Source organism: Moschus berezovskii, chromosome 17 (assembly GCF_049115385.1).
Source record: "Moschus berezovskii isolate FMDL1 chromosome 17, NW_MosBer_1.0, whole genome shotgun sequence".
Classification (NCBI taxonomy): domain Eukaryota; kingdom Metazoa; phylum Chordata; class Mammalia; order Artiodactyla; family Moschidae; genus Moschus; species Moschus berezovskii.
Window position 1 is genome coordinate 38,246,048 of NC_142476.1, and position 19,349 is coordinate 38,265,396.

The 19,349-nt window shown below is 40.8% G+C and overlaps 1 protein-coding gene across 8 annotated transcripts in view; it reads left to right on the top strand.

Annotated features, from left to right (window-relative positions):
• Positions 1-19,349, top strand: part of PRDM2 (PR/SET domain 2) — a 133,651-nt gene that overhangs the window by 33,750 nt on the left and 80,552 nt on the right. For all 8 annotated transcript variants that reach the window (XM_088845334.1, XM_088845333.1, XM_055419245.2 and 5 more), the window contains 2 exons: positions 746-849; positions 14,414-14,566. In XM_088845334.1, coding sequence (XP_088701460.1) covers positions 841-849; positions 14,414-14,566 — 162 coding nt within the window. In that variant the 5' untranslated portion in view covers positions 746-840. The remainder of the gene's footprint in view (positions 1-745; positions 850-14,413; positions 14,567-19,349) is intronic.

Here is a 19,349-nt window from a genome sequence, read left to right on the forward strand (position 1 = left end):
AAGACCACAACCTTCATCTATATATGAGGAAATCGAGCCCAAAAGGTGAGGGAGCATGTTCAAAGCAGTGCTGTCAGTAAGAGACACCCTGGCACTGGGTCCATTGACTAGGGTGTCTCCTGCTGTTTTACCCATGCTTCTGCATCTTGTTTGCCTTACGGTCACTGTGAAGAATATAGAAATACCCCTTAGAATACCACCAAGCAGCATACATCTTGGTTGTTTTAAACTCTGAAGAGTGAGTTGTTTAAGCTTTCAGGAAACAGAGCAGAGAGCAAACAAACTTCAAAAATATTTACTACAGGACACTATGTTTCTGACTCTTTAAGGTTTTTTTTTTTTTTTTTTTGACAATTTGAAATCTGTAGAAAAGGAGAAAGAGGAACTTTGCATTTTTACTGCATTCGATATTTTTTTCTCTTAATTGTTGTGATTATCTCTTCTCCACGTGTTTGTGATTATGCTATCTGGGTAATTTTACATGTAAAGATTAAAAAAAAAAAACCATAAGATAATCTTTCCCACTTGTAAAACAGTATAGATTCTTTACAGGCTATTAGGAAAATACAGAAGACTGTTAAGAAGAAAAATAAAAATCCCCTTTGAATACTTGATTTGATTTTCTGTTAACACTGTCTTGCTTTTAGGGTGACTAGTTTTTTCAGTATTTTGTGAAACTGAATTGCTTTTAGTACTTTAGTCTTTAACCACAATGCATTGTGAAACTGTTGGTTTTATTTTCTAGGTGTTTGGGCCACTAAACCAATTTTAAAAGGCAAAAAGTTTGGGCCATTTGTCGGTGACAAGAAAAAAAGATCTCAGGTTAAGAATAATGTATACATGTGGGAGGTAAGAAATGATCCTTGTCCTTTGTTTATCAGAATTCAGTACATTTTTAAAGATTTCATCCTATCTTCTCAGGATTTGACCTTCTGAAATTAATCAGTCAACATGTTCTTTAAAATAAAGAATATTTTTAATAGAAAATGTGTTTCCTCGTATACAGATTGCTGTTTACATTTGTAGTTTGAAAGTGCTTGGCTGTCCTCAACAATAAATGTCAAATTGGCGTTTTATTTGCCTTGTTCAGGTTGCTTTGCTTTGTAGCCAAGAGTTTGGTCTGCCACTTTATGGGCTTACAGACAAACGCCAGTAAAAGACACACCAGGGTGGCCACTAATATCAATAATTCACAGTTAGGATTTTTTCTGTCATTTAGGAAGTAATGTCTGTGTTGCTGGAACATTCAGAGTTGGACATACTTACCACACTGTGTATTTATATAGTTGTTGTTGTTCAGTCCCTAAGTAGTGTCCAACTCTTTTGCTACCTCATGGACTGTAGCCCACCAGGCTTCTCTGTCCATGGGATTTCCCCGGTAAGAATACTGGAGTGGGTTGGCATTTCCTTCTCCAGGGAGTTTCCCTGACCCAGGAATCGAACCTGCATCTCCGGCATTGGCAGGCGATTCTTTACTACCGAGCCACCTGAGAAGCCATGTTTGTATAGTGCTTTGACTTTTTAGAAAGGCTTTCATTCTGTTCATTTCACATTTTCTCAATGATCCTGGAAGATGGGGAGCGTCCACACACTCCTTAGGCAGGGAAGCTGTCTAGACCAGAGGGAGTGGCTCCCTTCCCTTCTGGGCACTCGTGCGGAGAGTGTTGTCAGAGCAGAACCACAACCCCCATGTGTCCTGCTGCCTGACAGTGAGGCAGTTAGAAATGTTTCATTGGTTTGGTGGTGGTGGTGCAGTCACTAAATTATGTCCGACTCTTGCAACCCCATGGACCTGCCATGCTCCTCTGTCCGTGAGATTTCCCAGGCAAGAATACTGGAAAGGGTTCCTGTTTCCTTCTCCAGGGTATCTTCCCCATTCAGGGGTCAGACCTAGATGAATCGAACCTAGGTTGGCTGTATTGCAGTCAGTCTCCTTCATTGTAGCTGGATTCTTTTACCAGCTGAGCCAGGGTTCAAACCCTGCCTTTGTGACCTGGGTGGGGCCCTTAACCTTTGGGCTCTAAAACCCTCCATTTAAAAATGGGGAGAATAAAAAATAATCTCATGAAAAAAGCTGTGAAGATAAACTATCTTATTATTGTTTCCTAAAGAGTTGCCTATGAATTAAGCATTTCTGTTAAATTTAATTCAGGTCAGGAGCCTTCATGAAACTCCTCAGGTTCTTGTAGAACTCAGTGGCATGACTCCCAGCCAGAGAAGTTTTTTTGGTGGTGAGGAAAAGCATTCCTGTCAGATTGTCTTAGGTGGAGATCACATCTGTTTCACATGTAAACACATAAAAGCCTAAAAATAAAATTTGCCTGGGAAATGTCTGGAGACAGTTTCAGTCAAGAAGTTCTGTGGTGTTTGTCCGTCTGTGGTATGTTGCTGTTTTTCTCAGTGCTGTGAGCAGTGTTTCTTGCCTTGAGAATTCTAACAGTTTCTCTCAGTAATTTTGAGAGTTTCTATGAATCCCTTATAATAAATATAGTGATATTTAACCCAAGGGGACTGAGGAAGTGATGATTTACCATGGGAGTAATTACTTTGTTATTTCACAACTTTCGAGTTAAAAGAGTGCTGTATTTGTGGAAAGTAAGCCCAACCAAAAAAAAAAATTTAATTATTCAAGATAATGACCAAATGCTTAAAAATGTCTTAACCACAAAATTATGTTCCAAAATATACTGTATTTTTAATTTTAGAAGTTTCACAAGGGAAGCCAACAGACATGCTCTATCAGGCTAGAATTAATCCTGGTGAGGATCCAGAAAACATGTACTCTAATTCTGTGTGTATCTAAGGTTGAAAAATGTCATTAATATTAAACCTAAGTTTGTGGTTGGAGAAGGCAATGGCAAGCCACTCCAGTACTATTGCCTAGAAAATCCCATGGATGGAGGAGCCTGGTAGGCTATAGTACGTGGGGTCGCTAAGGGTCGGACACGACTGAGCGACTTCACTTTCACTTTTCACTTTCACACATTGGAGAAGGAAATGGCAACCCACTCCAGTGTTCTTGCCTGGAGAATCCCAGGGACGGGGGAGCCTGGTGGGCTTCCGTCTATGGGGTCACACAGAGTCGGACACGACTGAAGTGACTTAGCAGTAGCAAGTTTGTGGTACCTGCTTTACTCAACATAGCAATTTGATATTGTTGGGCATTTTATATAAATTACTAATAGTGCCTTTTGTAAATTAGGTTTCATTTGCCTTGAAATTCTTAAAGTATGAATTCGTAGTAGCTTGTTTAAAAAGTATAATTTGCAGCCATGATGTATTAGATATTAGAGATTCAGTTTTTCCTGTTAACTTGTTAACATCCCATTGTTAATGTAAGATGCTTCTTATGTTCTACCATAGTTGGGGTCCTTATAACACTGCCAGTTCTTGTTAGTGTTAGTCGCTCAGTCGTGCCTGACTCTGTGACCCCATGGGCTGCAACCCACTAGGCCCCTCTGTCCATGAGATTTTCCAGGCAAAGATCCTGGGGTGGATTGCCATTTCCTTCTCCACCAGTTCTTGTTAGTCAGGGTTAAAGATTTAGTTCTTGTCAAGGCTGGGTTTTCTTCCCTGTAGTTAAAAAAAAAAAAAATCTATATGTCATTCAGATGGTGTCAACTCTGAGGTCTATATTCTGTGTAGAAACGTCTAAACCTTTTTGCTCTGTTAAAATAGATATATTTGACATACACATGTGGAAGTATGTATTTGGCAAAGTATAGGAAGCAAAAATTTTAATGTATATATTTATTATAAAGAAAGTAAAAATCCAGGTAAAATTTAATGTATCCCCATTAACTTATTCTAACTTTGGTGTTATCCTCTGACTTGCATCAGAATGCCTCCTCTTAATGTCACAGATACTGCTTATCATTAGAATCTCATTTGGCATTTGTTTTTCCATTAAAGCCCCGTAAGACCAGTTTATCTTTTAGGAGGCTGGTCTTTTGCCTTCACTAGAACTCCATTTTAAAGCTAATCTATGAGAAAGTGTTAAATTGCTTTTCTTGAGCCCTTGATTATCTTATGCAGCCTTCAGTACTCTAAGTTTCCACTGAAAGCATGCTATTATATCAGAAATAACAGGAGAGAAACAGGAGAGTATCCTCAGGGTGAATGCATGGAACAGTCAGGTTCTGGAAATAGGAGAGTACTCTGTGGTCAGTTCCTGGTGGAGAACTGCTGGCAGGCCAAACACTGGACTTCATGTACCCCCCACCGCCACACGCATGCATGCATGCACGCGCACATGCACACACACAGAGCATCGTGCAGTATTCTAAAGCCTTTCACGTTCACTCCTGTGGGGCTCAGATTGTTTCTAATGAACAGAACTTTTGAATTGTTTACATGTTTTAATGTATCTTTTTAAAAATAGCCTTTAGTTTTTAGAGCACTTTAGATTAAAAGGAAAACTGAGCAGAAAGTTGAGTTTCTATATCTTCTCCCCCCTATCCTCCCCCACCCCCGTCCTCCATGAGACATGCACACACAGCTTCCCTCACTGGCTTCATTTCCCCCAGAATGGAGCATTTGTTAGAGCAGACACACCATTACTGCCCAGAGTCCATGGTTTACATTAGGGGCCACTCATGGTATTGTACCTTCTAATAAGTCGTTTTTAAATTATGAAAGTAATACATGGTCATTGCAAAATAATATAAACAGAAAATTATAAATGAGAAAGTAAAAATCACCTGTCAACATCATGGTGTGCATTCTTTTAACTCTGCTTCTTTGCCTGTGTTTTTCTTCTGTCTCTCTCACACAGGTACCTATACAAACACCATATCTAGACATTTCACACACAGTTGAGACCAAACTGTATAGTTTTGTAACATGTAGGTTTGTAACATGCTTTTTTATTTTAATATGTTGTAGATGTGTACATGTCAAATGTACATCCCACGTCAGATGTACATCCCACATCATTATTTCTTATAGCTACCTAGAATTCCATTGTATCCTTCCACTGTTAAACCAGTGGACATTTAAGTAGTTTTAATCTTTTCATGATATTAATAATTCTTTGGGAGAGAAGGATTGGGAGTTTGGGATTAGCAGATGCTAGTATAGCTGAAACTCCAATACTTTGGCCATGTCATGTGACGAGTTGACTCACTGGAAAAGACTCTGATGCTGGGAAAGGTTGGGGGCGGGAGGAGACGGGGACAACAGAGAATGAGATGGCTGGATGGCATCACCGACTCTGTGGACATGAGTTTGAGTGAACTCCGGGAGTTGGTGATGGACAGGGAGGCCTGGCGTGCTGTGATTCATGGGGTCGCAAAGAGTCGGACACGACTGAGCGACTGAACTGAACTGAGTATAGGATCAGAGAACAAGGTACTATTGTATGGGAGAGGGAACTATATTCAATATAGTGAAAAAGAATATACATATGTATATAATTGAATCACTTTCCTGTCCCAGCAGAAATGAACACAGCACTGTAAGTCATCTCTACTTCAGTAATATTAAAAAAGAAACCCAGGTTCTTCCAAGTATGAAACTAACTGTATATACAAATTTGCTCACTTGTCTGGTTATCTTCTTAAGATAAATTCCTAGAAGTATAATTGTTGAGTCAAAAGTTATGTACATTTTAAGTTTCGGTAAATTTTCCTAACATACCTCCAAAGGGATTGTACTAATTTACATAGCCACCAGGGGTGAATGTTCCTCCCTAGCTTTTTAAAACCAGTATTATTGACATTTTTTGATAGTTCCCCCCCTTTTCTTATCAATGAAAACTGATAGTCCACTGCTTCAATTTGTATGTTACTATTCAGGCAACAAATTTTTGAGTCCAGAGGGTAGAGAGAAGAAATAGAATTGCATTTCAATTAAAGTTGATAGAGAAATCAACTTGGAGAAGGAAACGGCAACCCACTCCAGTACTCTTGTCTGGAGAATCCCATGGACGGAGGAGCCTGGTAGGCTACAGTCCGTGGGGTCGCAAAGATTCGGACACGACTGAGCGACTTCACTACTCACTACACTACTAAAGTTGATAGAGAAATTATTTCTTTATAATGAGATTTTAAATATTGAAATAGTTTTATTTTTCAGAAGTGAAAGCAAACTTTTTATCTTTCAGCACTGTTAAGATCAGATACTAACAAGCACATTTCATAATTTTTGGTATCTCAGTTCTTCTAATTTCAAAGTATTTCTAATTTAAAAATGGAGCAAAACTATAAAAGAGAGTAGAGAATTCATCCAGTTGATTCTGTAGAACCTTTTGTCTGAAAGTACCATTCAGCTCTTACTGCTTCTTTCCAACTTCTAAACCATCTAGAATGTCCTAAGAAAAGACCTAGCTCATGGGGGAAATCCAACCTGCCACCTGTTTTGTGCAGTCCAAGAGCTGAGAATGGTTTTTACATTTTCAAGTGGTGGCAAGCCACTCCAGTACTCTTGCCTGGAAAATCCCATGGATGGAGGAGCCTGGTGGGCTGCAGTCCATGGGGTCGCTAGGGGTCGGACACGACTGAGCGACTTCACTTTCACTTTTCACTTTCACACATTGGAGAAGGAAATGGCAACCCACTCCAGTGTTCTTGCCTGGAGAATCCCAGGGACAGGGGAGCCTGGTGGACTTCCATCTATGGGGTCACACAGAGTTGGACACGACTGAAATGACTTAGCAGCAGCAGCAAACAAAGATCAAGTGTTTTGTGACACATGAAAAGTATATGAAATTCAAATTTCAGTTCATTAATCAAGTTTTATTGGAACACAGCAATGTTCATTTGTTTACATATTGTCTGTGACTGCTTTTGCCCTGTAGTGGCCAAGATGAACAGTTGTGACTGAGACCGTATGGCTTGTAAAACTGAAAATACTTCCTGGCCCCTTGCAGAAAGTCTGCTGAGCCCCTTGTTTGTGTGTGTAAGAGAGAGGGAGTGAACGTGATGTCTGGGGTCTTAGGTTTAGTGTGAAGCAGTGTGGTTAATAGAAGCAGATTTTGAACTTGTTTCTTAAAAGTGGGCTAGCCATAGAGTTGTTTGTCACAGAAACTGCTGCATGAGTCTTATTCTTCTCTCAGGACCTTCAGGAGGGTGGGGACGTTGAAGTACAGAGAATTAAACTTTCTTTCTAAATAAGTGAACTTGTAACTAGATGGACAGCTTGTTATGGTGCAAGAAAAAAATTGAGAGTTTATTTACATATTTAACCTCTATTTGTTAAGCTTACCAAGTGACAGGCACTGTTCTCAGTTCTAGAGCACTGAGCTTGGCATATATTTGTGGTATTATATAGACAAATGACAGTATCCCGTGGGGATTTTTGTTAGTGGAAAAAGAGAATACTAGAAACACACTAAATCTTTCCACAAATGAAAATGACAGATCTGAGAGCAGGTGGCCTGCTTGGGGTCTGAAACTGTCAGTCAGGGTGCCCAGGTTTCACGGTTGCCTGTTAATAGTGATCTTCCCACTAGCAGAGTCTACCTAGAGATTCTTAGTCTTTGGCATGTTGTGGACCCTTTCGAAAATCTTCCCAGCAAATATACAAATGTACATAAACACACAACATTTTGTGTACAATTTCTAGGGTCATTGGGAATTTTTAAATGGCTCAGTAGTAAAGAAGCTGCCTACAATGCAGGATACATGGGTTCGATCCTTGGGTTGGGATGATCCCCTGGAGGAGGAAATGTCAACCCACTCTGAGCGACTGAACACGCTTGTAATAAAATATGAATTTACTTTATTTTATGGGTTTTGAAATTATTGGATTCAACTGAATGGAATTTGAGTGATGTGAGAATTACATTCTGTGTGACAGTGAGTTTATAGCTAGTCTGTTTAGTGGTTCAGGTCAGTTCAGTTCCATCGTTCAGTCGTGTCCGACTCTTTGCGACCCATGAACTGCAGTACGCCAGGCCTCCATGTCCCACCCAAACCCATGTACATTGAGTCGGTGATGCCATCCAACCATCTCATCCTCTGTCGTCCCCTTCTCCTCCTGCACTCAATCTTTCCCAGGACCAGGGTCTTTTCAGATGAGTCAGCTCTTCACATCAGGTGGTCAGAGTATTGGAGTTTCAGCTTCAGCATCAGTCCTTTCAGTGAGCACCCAGGCCTGATCTCCTTTAGGATGGACTGGTTGGATCTCCTTATAGTCCAAGGGATTCTCAAGAGTCTTCTCCAACACCACAGTTCAAAAGCATCGATTCTTCGGCACTCAGCTTTCTTTATAGTCCAACTCTCACATCCATATATGACCACTGGAAAAACCATAGCCTTGACTAGATGGACCTTTGTTGACAAAGTAATGTCTCTGCTTTTCAATGTGCTGTCTAGGTTGGTCATAACTTTCTTTCCAAGGAGTAAGTGTCTTTTAATTTCATGGCTGCAGTCACCATCTGCAGTGATTTTGGAGCCCCCCAAAATAAACTCAGCCACTGTTTCCACTGTTACCCATCTATCTGCCATGAAGTGATGGGACTGGATGCCATGATCTTAGTTTTCTGAATGTTGAGCTTTAAGCCAACTTTTTCACTCTCCTCTTTCACTTTCATCAAGAGGCTCTTTAGTTCTTTTTCACTCTCTGCCATAAGGGTGGTGTCATCTGCATATCTGAGGTTATTGATATTTCTCCTGGCAATCTTGATTCCAGCTTGTGCTTCATCCAGCCCAGCATTTCTCATGATGTACTCTGCATATAAGTTAAACAAGCAGGGAGACAATATACAACCTTGACATACTCCTTTTCCTATTTGGAACCAGTCTGTTGTTCCATGTCCAGTTCTAATTGTTGCTTCCTCACCTGCATACAGGGTTCTTAAGAGGCAAGTCAGGTGGTCTGGTATTCCCATCTCTTTTAGAATTTTCCACAATTTACTGTGATCCCACAGTCAAAGGCTTTGGCACAGTCATTGAAGCAGAAATAGATGTTTTTCTGGAACTTTCTTGCTTTTTTGATGATCCAGTGATTGTTGGCAACTTGATCTCTGATTCCTCTACCTTTTCTAAATCCAGCTTGAACATCTGAAAGTTCACGGTTCACGTATTGCTGAAGCCTGGCTTGAAGAATTTTGAGCATTGCTTTACTAGCATGAGAGATGAGTGCAATTGTGCAGTAGTTTGAGCATTCTTTCGCGTTGCATTTCTTTGGGATTGGAATGAAAACCGACCTTTTCCAGTCCTGTGTACAATACTGAGTTTTCCAAATTTGCTGATATATTGAGTGCAGCACTTTCACAGCCTCATCTTGCAGGATTTGAAATAGCTCAACTGGAATTCCATCACCTCCGCTAGCTTTGTTCGTAGTGATGCTTCCTAAGGCCCATTTGACTTCACATTCCAGGATGTCTGGCTGTAGGTGAGTGATCACACCATCGTGATTATCTGGGTCGTGAAGATCTTTTTTGTACAGTTCTTCTGTGTATTGTTGCCACCTCTTCTTAACATCTTCTGCTTCTGTTAGGTCCCTACCATTTCTGTCCTTCATTGAGCCCATCTTTGCATGAAATGTTCCCTTGCTATCTCTTATTTTCTTGAAGAGATCTCTTGTTTTTCCTATTCTGTTCTTTTCCTCTATTTCCTTGCATTGATTGCTGAGGAAGGCTTTCTTATCTCTCCTTGCTATTCTTTGGAACTCTGCATTCAAATGGGTATATCCTTCCTTTTCTCCTTTGCTTTTTGCTTCTCTTCTTTTCACAGCTATTTGTAAGGCCTCCTCAGTCAGCCATTTTGCTTTTTTGCATTTCTTTTTCTTGGGAATGGTCTTGATTCCTGTCTCCTGTACAATGTCACGAACCTCTGTCCAGAGTTCATCAGGCATTCTATCTATCAGATCTAGTCCCTTAAATCTATTTCTCATTTCCACTGTATAATTGTAAGGGATTTGATTTAGGTCTTACCTGAATGGTCTAGTGGTTTTCCCCACTTTCTTCAATTTAAGTCTGAATTTGGCAATAAGGAGTTCATGATCTGAGCCACAGTCGGCTCCTGGTCTTGTTTTTGCTGACTGTATAGAGCTTTTCCATTTTTGACTGCAAAGAATATAATCAATCTGATTTCAGTGTTGACCACCTAGTAATGTCCATGTGTAGACTCTTCTCTTATGTTGTTGGAAGAGGGTGTTTGCTATGACCAGTGCGTCCTCTTGGCAGAACTCTGTTAGACTTTCCCTCATAGCTCACTTGGTAGAGAATCCATCTGCAATTCAGGAGACCTCTGTTCGATTGATTCCTGGGTTGGGAAGATCCTCTGAAGAAGGGATGGGCTACCCACTCCAGTATTCTGGCCTGGAGAATTCCATGGGCTATACAGGCTCGCAAAGAGTCGGACATGACTGAGTGACTTTCACTTCACTTCTTCACTTCTGACTTTTAGTGGTTTCAGTGTTCTAGTAAAATTACCGACTATCTTTCCCTAGTGTCCTCGTATAGAAAAGGGGCTTAATAATATTTCACAGGGTGTTTGTAAAGCTTGACAGTGCTTAGTATAGAAGTGCTTCCCTTTCTCTCCAAGTAGAGTATTTCTATATGAAAGTCAACTTGTAAACATTGTAATAGTGCATAATCAGGTACCCTTGCTTTGCATAAAGAAACTGTTTATAGAGGAAAAACTATTGATTATATGGAAGTATTGCTCCTTAGGATCAAGTCAGCTGAGTATTTCTTGGTCCTTATAAGGATGTGGTAATAGATTTGTTATGTAACATTGTTGAGTTAGAACTGGGGTGTGAGTTTGACCTGTCTTTGCACTGTCTCTACCTGAAAGAACAGGAGTCTCATTCTCCCTTTCTCCACCCTGGCTTCATCGTGTGGTGGTACATGTGCAGTCTCGTAACTTGCACATATATTGAGCGTAGTTCTGTCACATTTTAGAGATAGGTTCTGTGTATCAGTCACTGAAGTTAACTCCGGTTGGAAACCAGTTGGAATTCCAAATAAGGTAGAAATTGCATGAAATACCAGTTCCAATTACAGGTGAGACTCAGTGAAAGTGAGAAGGCTACATATTTTTTAAAGATGTGTGTGTCATGATGATGGTGACAGTAAAGAGGATGGGAGTGTGAGCCTAGCATTCAGCAGAGCTTGGCTGCCTTCCTAGCCTGCTCTCCCCACCCTCTTCCCTTTTTACTTAGAGATTACACTAAATCAGTGGAGGGAAGGTAGAAAATTCAGATAGGCAGAAGAGAGAAAATGAAAATTATGATGAATCCCATTTTTCTGAGAAAACCAATATTAACATATTCATGCGTTTAGATTTCAGATCATTTTTCTCTTCATATATTCATATTTTTAAGCCATACTTTTTATAAATGACTTTATTCAATCATCAGTGTATTATGATTGTCTTTTCTACTGATTATTTATATTTCTACATCTTCTGGTCATCTTTTTCTCCTGATTATAGAGATAATGTATGTTTACTACTGAGAAAATTCTTAAGAAATACAAAGATTACAGAAAGTAAAAGTTTCCACATGAGTCAGTCATTCATACAACAGTGTTTTTTAAGTTCTGCCTAGTATTCCACTATATTCTGATATTGCCGTACTGAGCTAATCTGTGGTGCTCTCCGTCTCACAATGAGTCTCTGGTAAACCACACTGCTGTGGACATTTTTGTACATACATCTTGGTGTGATTGCCCAATATCTCATGAGAATAAATTCCTACAAGTGTATATGCTGATTAAAGTGTGTGCATTTTAAAGTTCTTTAGACGTTATTGCTTAGTTTGAGCCAAAAAAAGATAGCAATTTATTCTCTGATCAGCATTTTGGGAGAATGTCTGCTTTCTAATTGTGGTGGGTTTTTTTTTTTTTCTTCCTTAAAAAATAATTTTTACCATTTTGTGAGTTTAAAAAATTACTTATTTTTAATTATTAGGTAAATATAACTTTTTTCCTTGAGATTTTAGCCATGTGTATTTCTTTATGAATTACTAGTTTGCACATTTTTAAAAAACTGAAGTGTTCATCTTTTCTATAAAATTGAGCGTTTTAGTTTAAGTATGACTTAGTAGATTCCTTAGTCTCTTTTATAACAAAATGAGCTGTACATAAAAACTTCACTCAAGTGGAACACCTTGTTCTTTTTGCAAGGGTCATTATTGACCTGCGAGCCAGGAAATTCTGGCACAGTCTTACTGTTATCCTCCAGGTGGTAGGTAGACTCTTGTTACTTCTCTCCAGCTGCCTTTAACTGTGTGGGATTCTCCAGCACCATCTCTGCAGTGTTTGTAGCTGTATCAGTATGTGCGTGGGAGTGTGTGGGAACTCTGCTGTCTCCTATGATAAATCAAAACAAGACTTTGCATCCCTAAGTTAGCAAGAAGTAACCAGTATGGACTGACACCCTTAAAAAACCAACTAAATATTCCCATTTTTGTTATTTTATTATATTGGCAAACTTGGCAAAAGTATCTCATAAGCGTTTTAAAGTAAAGCACCTTAAATTATTTTGGTGTGTGAAATTTAAATTTTGTATTGTGATTCTGTCTCTTCCACACATACCATGTGGGGCTGCACTTTCTCTTTGTTTTCAGGGGTGAAGAATGTGTGTGTGCCTGCTCGTGTGTGCACGAGCTGAGAGTGAATGTGACAGTGAGTTTGAAAAGGAGTCAAATGTTACCTGTATAGCATCTTTTTAGGTGGTGCAGAGAGGTGTTATAGTAAACAACCAGCTGCTGAATAAACTCACTGTGGGTACTTACAGAATAGTGAAAATACTCTCCTTGACACTTTGTGGGGAGTAAATAAAGTAACTGCAAAGCACTTTCTAGCATGATCCCTGTCACATAATAGGTGCTCATTAAATGATGACCATTATACATTTGTATATGATAATATCATTTCATGAATTTCATAGTTATTTGTTGAGAGCCTACTCTCTGCCAGGCACTGGGCAAGGTCTTAGAGGTACTACGGTGAATGAAAAGACTCAAATGTCCTCTCATGGAGTGAATACTCTGGTGTGTAGAAACAGTTACTAAGTAGGAAAATAAGATCATAAGTACCTTGAAGAAAAATAAATCAGGATATGACTAGATGACTGGGGGTGCTGATGGGAAGAGAAGGCTTCATAGTTTTAGCTGGGATGGTCAAGGAAGGCACTTATAAATAGAGGTCAAGCAGAGCTGGGATTAAGGTCATCTTTAGTACTCAGTAAGTGAGTGACTTTGGGAAGGTTATATAATCTTTGATCCTTAATTGCCACATGTGGCAAAAAGGGGTAATAATGAACCTGATGCATAAGGTTAAATGAGATAATATGGAAAGCATGCAGCATTATGCCAGATGTCTAACCCCTAGCAGGAAGAAAGTGTTGTTCATGGCCAGTAACGTGGGCGCTGCCCTGCAGTCCTGGGCTGGGAGACACAGGCATGCCCAGAGGAGCCAAGAGTGGGGGCTTTGTTCCTGAAGGAAAGAAACCTGCAGTAAACAAACAGTGTTTAACGTGAAAAGAAGACATGAGCGGTGAGGGTCTTGACTGTAGGAAAGAAATGGAAGCATCAAGATTCTCTCCTTTCTTCCAAAGGAGAAAGTAGAAGACTCATTTCTTTTCCTTTGTTTTTGACACTGTCACCAGTTGATTCTATTTCAGTGCCTAATCAAGTGTTTTACAGTCTAAATTTGGGAAAGTAGAACATAGATGTATGTATGTATGTATGTATGTATCTACAAAGTAAGAAGCAGCTGCTCAGTAGACTCTCTTTAAATGAAGGAATGAGAGCCAGAGGCCTCTATGAGGAGGAGTTGATGGAGAGTGGATGATCAGGGAGGGCTTCTGTCTTGCAAGTGTGGAGCTGATCTGTCTCCTCAAAGATGGGTCGGGATTTTGGTCTTGTTTCAGAAGGAAACTGATATTTCCCAGCATGCAGATTCTCTGGGTAGAGAAGTGTTTAAGGTCAACAGAGTCTGCAGAAGAAGCATCATGCCCTGTCACCCACATGGAGGTTCACACTGCATGCTTCCTTACTGAAGTTTCTGTCAGCACTGCAGCAGAGGCACCTGCTGAGCTGTGGACTCCAGCAGGACTGGACCCCCACTCTCGAATTGCTGAACAGCCCAGGAGGCTCAGGGCATTTGGGTGCTGGGGAGCACTGCTGCAGGCTCACACTTCCTCTGTTATATGGGGAGGAGAGCTATCATAAGGCTTCATGTTTGCGAAGGATTTGGAGAGCATCAAGCACATTTATTATATAGCACATAAAGTTTAGGAGAAAAAAATTACACCCAAATAGAAAAATAACAAATGAGGATTATATCATTTTGGACCTCAGTTTTCATTTTTCTTTTCCTTTTTTATGCTGCTTATTCTGTTGATGTGAAATGCTTTATGGAGTACTTCCATATAATGAACAGGAATTGTCTTACACGTTGAAAATGGAAACATTTAAAAGATACCCCTATTTTAACAGCTGTCCTTTTCCCCCATCCAAGGTCTATTACCCAAATTTGGGATGGATGTGCATTGATGCCACCGATCCAGAGAAGGGGAACTGGCTGCGCTATGTGAATTGGGCTTGCTCAGGAGAAGAGCAAAATTTATTTCCACTGGAAATCAACAGGGCCATTTACTATAAAACTTTAAAGGTAAGAGTGTTAGTCTGCTGTTAGATACTCTACATGCATTTCTGCAAATGCTGTCTTTAGTCATGGTTATCAGTAACGACTTTGCAGACCTTGAAAGGGTTATATTTGAAAGGGATTCACCACCCTGAAAGGTCTGTGTTTTAATTATACAGTTGCCACTGCTTATGTGAGGAAGGGCGCTAAAGCATGAAGATTTCGTTAAGTAATTACATATGGCATCTTTATTGATACTGATGAGTTAAGCATGTGGCAGATACTTTCTCCTTTTAAGACACAAATGCACTGGGAACTATCTGATGGGCCAATTTATCTAACTGTATGAAATTCAACAACTCTGGTGGTTCTGTGTTAACAGAAAACACATTCTTAGTCTTCAGTCTAGTGTAGCTTTGGGTTAGCTTTGCTTTTGCCTAAATCTTTCTAATATAAGTGTATTTATTTATTATTTTTGGCTGTGCTGGGTCTTTGTTGCTGTTCAAGCTTTTCTTTCGTCACAGTGAGTGGAGGCTACTCTAGTTGCAGTGTAGGTTTTTCATTGTGTGGCTTCTCTTGCTGCAGAGCATGGGCTCTAGCACATGCAGACTTCTGTAGTTGCAGCAGGTGGGCTCAGTAGTTGTGGCTCCCGGGTTCTGAAGCACAGGCTCAATGGTTGTGGCATGCAGGCTTAGTTGCTCCATGGCATGTGGGATCTTCCCAGATCAGGGACTGACCCTGTGTCTCCTGCCTTGGCAAGCAGATTCTATACCACTGAGCCACCAGGGAAGCCCCATTTTTTCTCTGAATTTTATTCAGAATGAAAATTACATGAACATGTTTCTTTCTTCTCCTAAAGTTTTATTTGGAGAGATTAATAGTGGAGATGAAAAAAAGAGGAAACTCATTTTTTAGAGTTTGTGGTGAGGTCAGAGGTCATGCACATTCAGGGCAGTTAGAATTTGGAAGGGTTGTTATCTCTGCAGCAAGCAAGCCCACATCTGTCTCTCTCATTTCCATGCTCTCCTGGAAGGCAAATCTGCACTTATCGTGCAGGGAAATGTTCCCAAAGGCTGAGTCTTGAAGCTCTAAAGAGAGAGGATTGTTGCTTTTTGCTTTCTGGGTTAGATATGTTTGCTAAAATTGCTGCAAGGCAGGTTTTTCTTTATTTACTTACTTCCATTAAAAATGACATAGATTGTGGGCCAGTCCTTGAAAAAACTTAATCTCCATGGAGCTGAAAACTCTTTGATGAGCAGGCATTTAAGATGATGGTCATCTTTGCAGCAAGCTGAGTTTTGACTGTATCTAACACTAGAACCGGAGAAGGCAATGGCAAGCCACTCCAGTACTCCTGCCTGGAAAATCCCATGGACGGAGGAGCCTGGTAGGCTGTAGTCCATGGGGTCACTACAAGTCAGACATGACTGAGTGACTTCACTTTCACTTTTCACTTTCACACATTGGAGAAGGAAATGGCAACCCACTCCAGTGTTCTTGCCTGGAGAATCCCAGGGATGGGGGAGCCTGGTGGGCTTCCATCTATGGGGTCACACAGAGTCGGACACGACTGAAATGACTTAGCAGCAGCAGCGGCAGCAGCAGCACTAGAACTCGGAGAAAGCAATGGCAAGCCACTCCAGTACTCTTGCCTAGAAAATCCCATGGATGGAGCAGCCTGGTGGGCTGCAGTCCGTGGGGTCGCTGGGGGTCGGACACGACTGAGCGACTTCACTTTCACTTTTCACTTTCACACATTGGAGAAGGAAATGGCAACCCACTCCGTTGTTCTTGCCTGGAGAATCCCAGGGATGGGGGAGCCTGGTGGGCTTCCGTCTATGGGGTCGCACCGAGTTGGACACAACTGAAGTGATTTATCAGCAGCAGCAGCAGCAGCAGCACTAGAACTTGGCAAGTTATCTTAGAGCTGTTTAGTTTTCCTTTACTTTCCTTTGTGTTTTTCCCTGTCAGCTTTAGCCAGTTTTTTTTGTCCTTTTTCTCATCTAAACCCACATTCTTGCTTCTAGTTCCTGCAGGAAACATTTCTTTGTAGTACTTTCTTATTTAAAACTTCTGTAACCTTCTTTCCCATTTTCTTTCTGTTGGATGATTTTTCTGGCATGATTTTCTAGTAGGCATTACTGTACAGTTTTGTTACACTGGAGTCTGAGATTGGATTCACAATTTGATTCAAGAATTCATTCTGGTTCTCAAATTTATCTGAAGTGGAAGTTATATCTGGTTACATCAGTGAGGAGAATCCCGGTGGAGCGGAAATACCAATGAGGGGTGCATATGAGACAGTTAGGGGAGTGGAAATGAGGTTTCAGGGCAGAGGAAACCCAGGGAGAAGCTGGGACACTTGGCAGTGCTTTCATCAGACTTGAAGTTGAGATGTGTTCATCTCTGATGGCGAAGCCAAGAACCATTGAGAAGCAAGAGAGAATAGTGTTTGGGAGTAAACTCTGGAGCCAGACTCCTGGATTAAATCCTCACTTGCTCTGTGACCCAAGGCAAGTCACTGTGATTTTACCAGATGTGCAACCTTAGGCAAGTCACTTTCTGTGCCTCAGTTTCCTTATTTCTAAGATACAGATAATTATATATTGACTTCAGAGGGTTATCAAGAGGATTGCATAGGTGATTGTGGGTAGAGTTCTAGCACGCGATAAGTACTAAATAAATGGTAGCTGTTATTTTTGGCAAGGCACAATAGTGTCATGAGTAGGAGTAGGGACTTTGGAGCAGACTGCCTTGTGAGCAGATTTTGCCTTTGAGAGAAGTAGAGGGAAGAAGACAGGGAAGTGTGAGAGGTTACACCTTCTGTCTTAATTTTCTCATCTGTAAAAATGGAGGTAATAGTAAAATTAATAATGTTGTTGTTGTTTAGTTACTAAGTCATGTCCGACTCTTTTTCGACCCTGTGAACTGTAGCTCACCAGGCTTCTCTGTCCATGAGATTTTCCAGGCAGGAATACTGGAGTGGGTTCTATTTCCTTCTCCTGGGGATCTTCCTGATCCAGAGATCGAACCCAGGTCTCCTGCATTGCAGGTGGATTCTTTACCATCTGAGCTACCGGGGAAGCTGAACATTAATAATACAGTCATGAAAATTAAACAAGCCAGCATGTGCAAGATTCTGTGAAGAGTTCCTTGTCTAACCTAAGTACTCAAAGTGTTACTAACTAGCTGTACTATCATTTTTACCTTTCTTTGTTGGAAGTAGCGTAGCTCTGATCTTTGTAGACCTCCTCCAGTCCTGACCTTTGATTTGGCTCAGGTATGCCTCCGGCATTGTAGATTCTTTTACTAGTGATTATATTCTGTGAGGTTAAGCTTTCTATGGGTTCAGTTCAGTTCAGTCGCTCAGTCGTGTCCGACTCTCTGCGACCCCATGAATCACAGCACGCCAGGCCTCCCTGTCCATCACCAACTCCCGGAGTTCACTCAAACTCATGTCCATCGAGTCGGTGATGCCATCCAGCCATCTCACTGTCTGTCGTCCCCTTCTCCTCCCGCCCCCAATCTTTCCCAGCATCAGAGTCTTTTCCAGTGAGTCAACTCTTCGCATGAGGTGGCCAAAGTATTGGAGTTTCAGTTTTAGCATCAGTCCCTCCAATGAACAGCCAGGACTGATCTCCTTTAGAATGAATTGGATCTCCTTGCTGTCCAAGGGACTCTCAAGAGTCTTCTCTAGCACCACAGTTTGAAAGCATTAGTTCTTTGTTGCTCAGCCTTCTTTATGGTCCAACTCTCACATCTGTACATGACTGCTGGAAAAACCATAGCCTTGGCTATATGGACCTTTGTTGGAAAAGTGATGTCTCTGCTTCTTAATATGCTGTCAAAGTTTGTCATAGCTTTTCTTCTAAGGAGCAAGAGTTTTAATTTCACGACTGCAGTCATTGTCCGCAGTGACCTTGGAGCCCAAGAAAATACAATCTGTCACTGCTTCCACTTTTTCCCCTTCTATTTGCCATGACATGATGAAATCCAATGCCATGATCTTCGTTTTTTGAATGTTGAGTTCCAAGCCAACTTTTTCACTCTCCTCTTTCACCCTCATCAAGAGACTTTAGTTCCTCTTCACTTTCTGCCATTAGGGTGGTATCATTGCATATCTGAGATGGTTGATATTTCTCTCAGCAGTCTTGATTATAGCTTGTAAGTCATCCAGCTCAGCATTTTGCATGATGTACTCTGCATAGAAATTAAATAAACAGGGTGACAGTATATAGCCTTGTTGTATTCCTTTCCCAATTTGGAACCAGTCCATTGTTCCATGTCTGGTTCTAACTGTTGCTTCTTGACCTGCATACAGGTTTCTCACGAAACAGGTAAGGTGGTCTGGTAACCCCCATTTCTTTTAGAGTTTTTCTACAGTTTGTTGTGATCCATACAGTCAAAGGCTTTAACAAAGTCAATGAAGCAGTAGATGGTTTTCTGGAATCCTCTTGCTTTCTCCATGCTCCATCAAATGTTGGAATTTGATCTCTGATTCTTCTGCTTATTTGAAACCCAGCTTGTACATCTGGAAGTTCTTGTTTCATATACTACTAAAGCCTAGCTTGAAGGATTTTCAGCATTACCTTGCTATCATGTGAAATGAGTGCTATTGAACAGTAGTTGGAACATTCCTTGGCATTGCCCTTCTTTGTGGCCATTGCTGAATTTTCAAAATTTGCTGGCATATTGAGTGCATCTCTTCAACAGCATCATCTTTCAGGATTTGAAATAGCTCAGCTGGAATTTCATCACCTCCACTAGCTTTGTTCATAGTACTGCTTCATAAGGCTCACTTGATTTCACA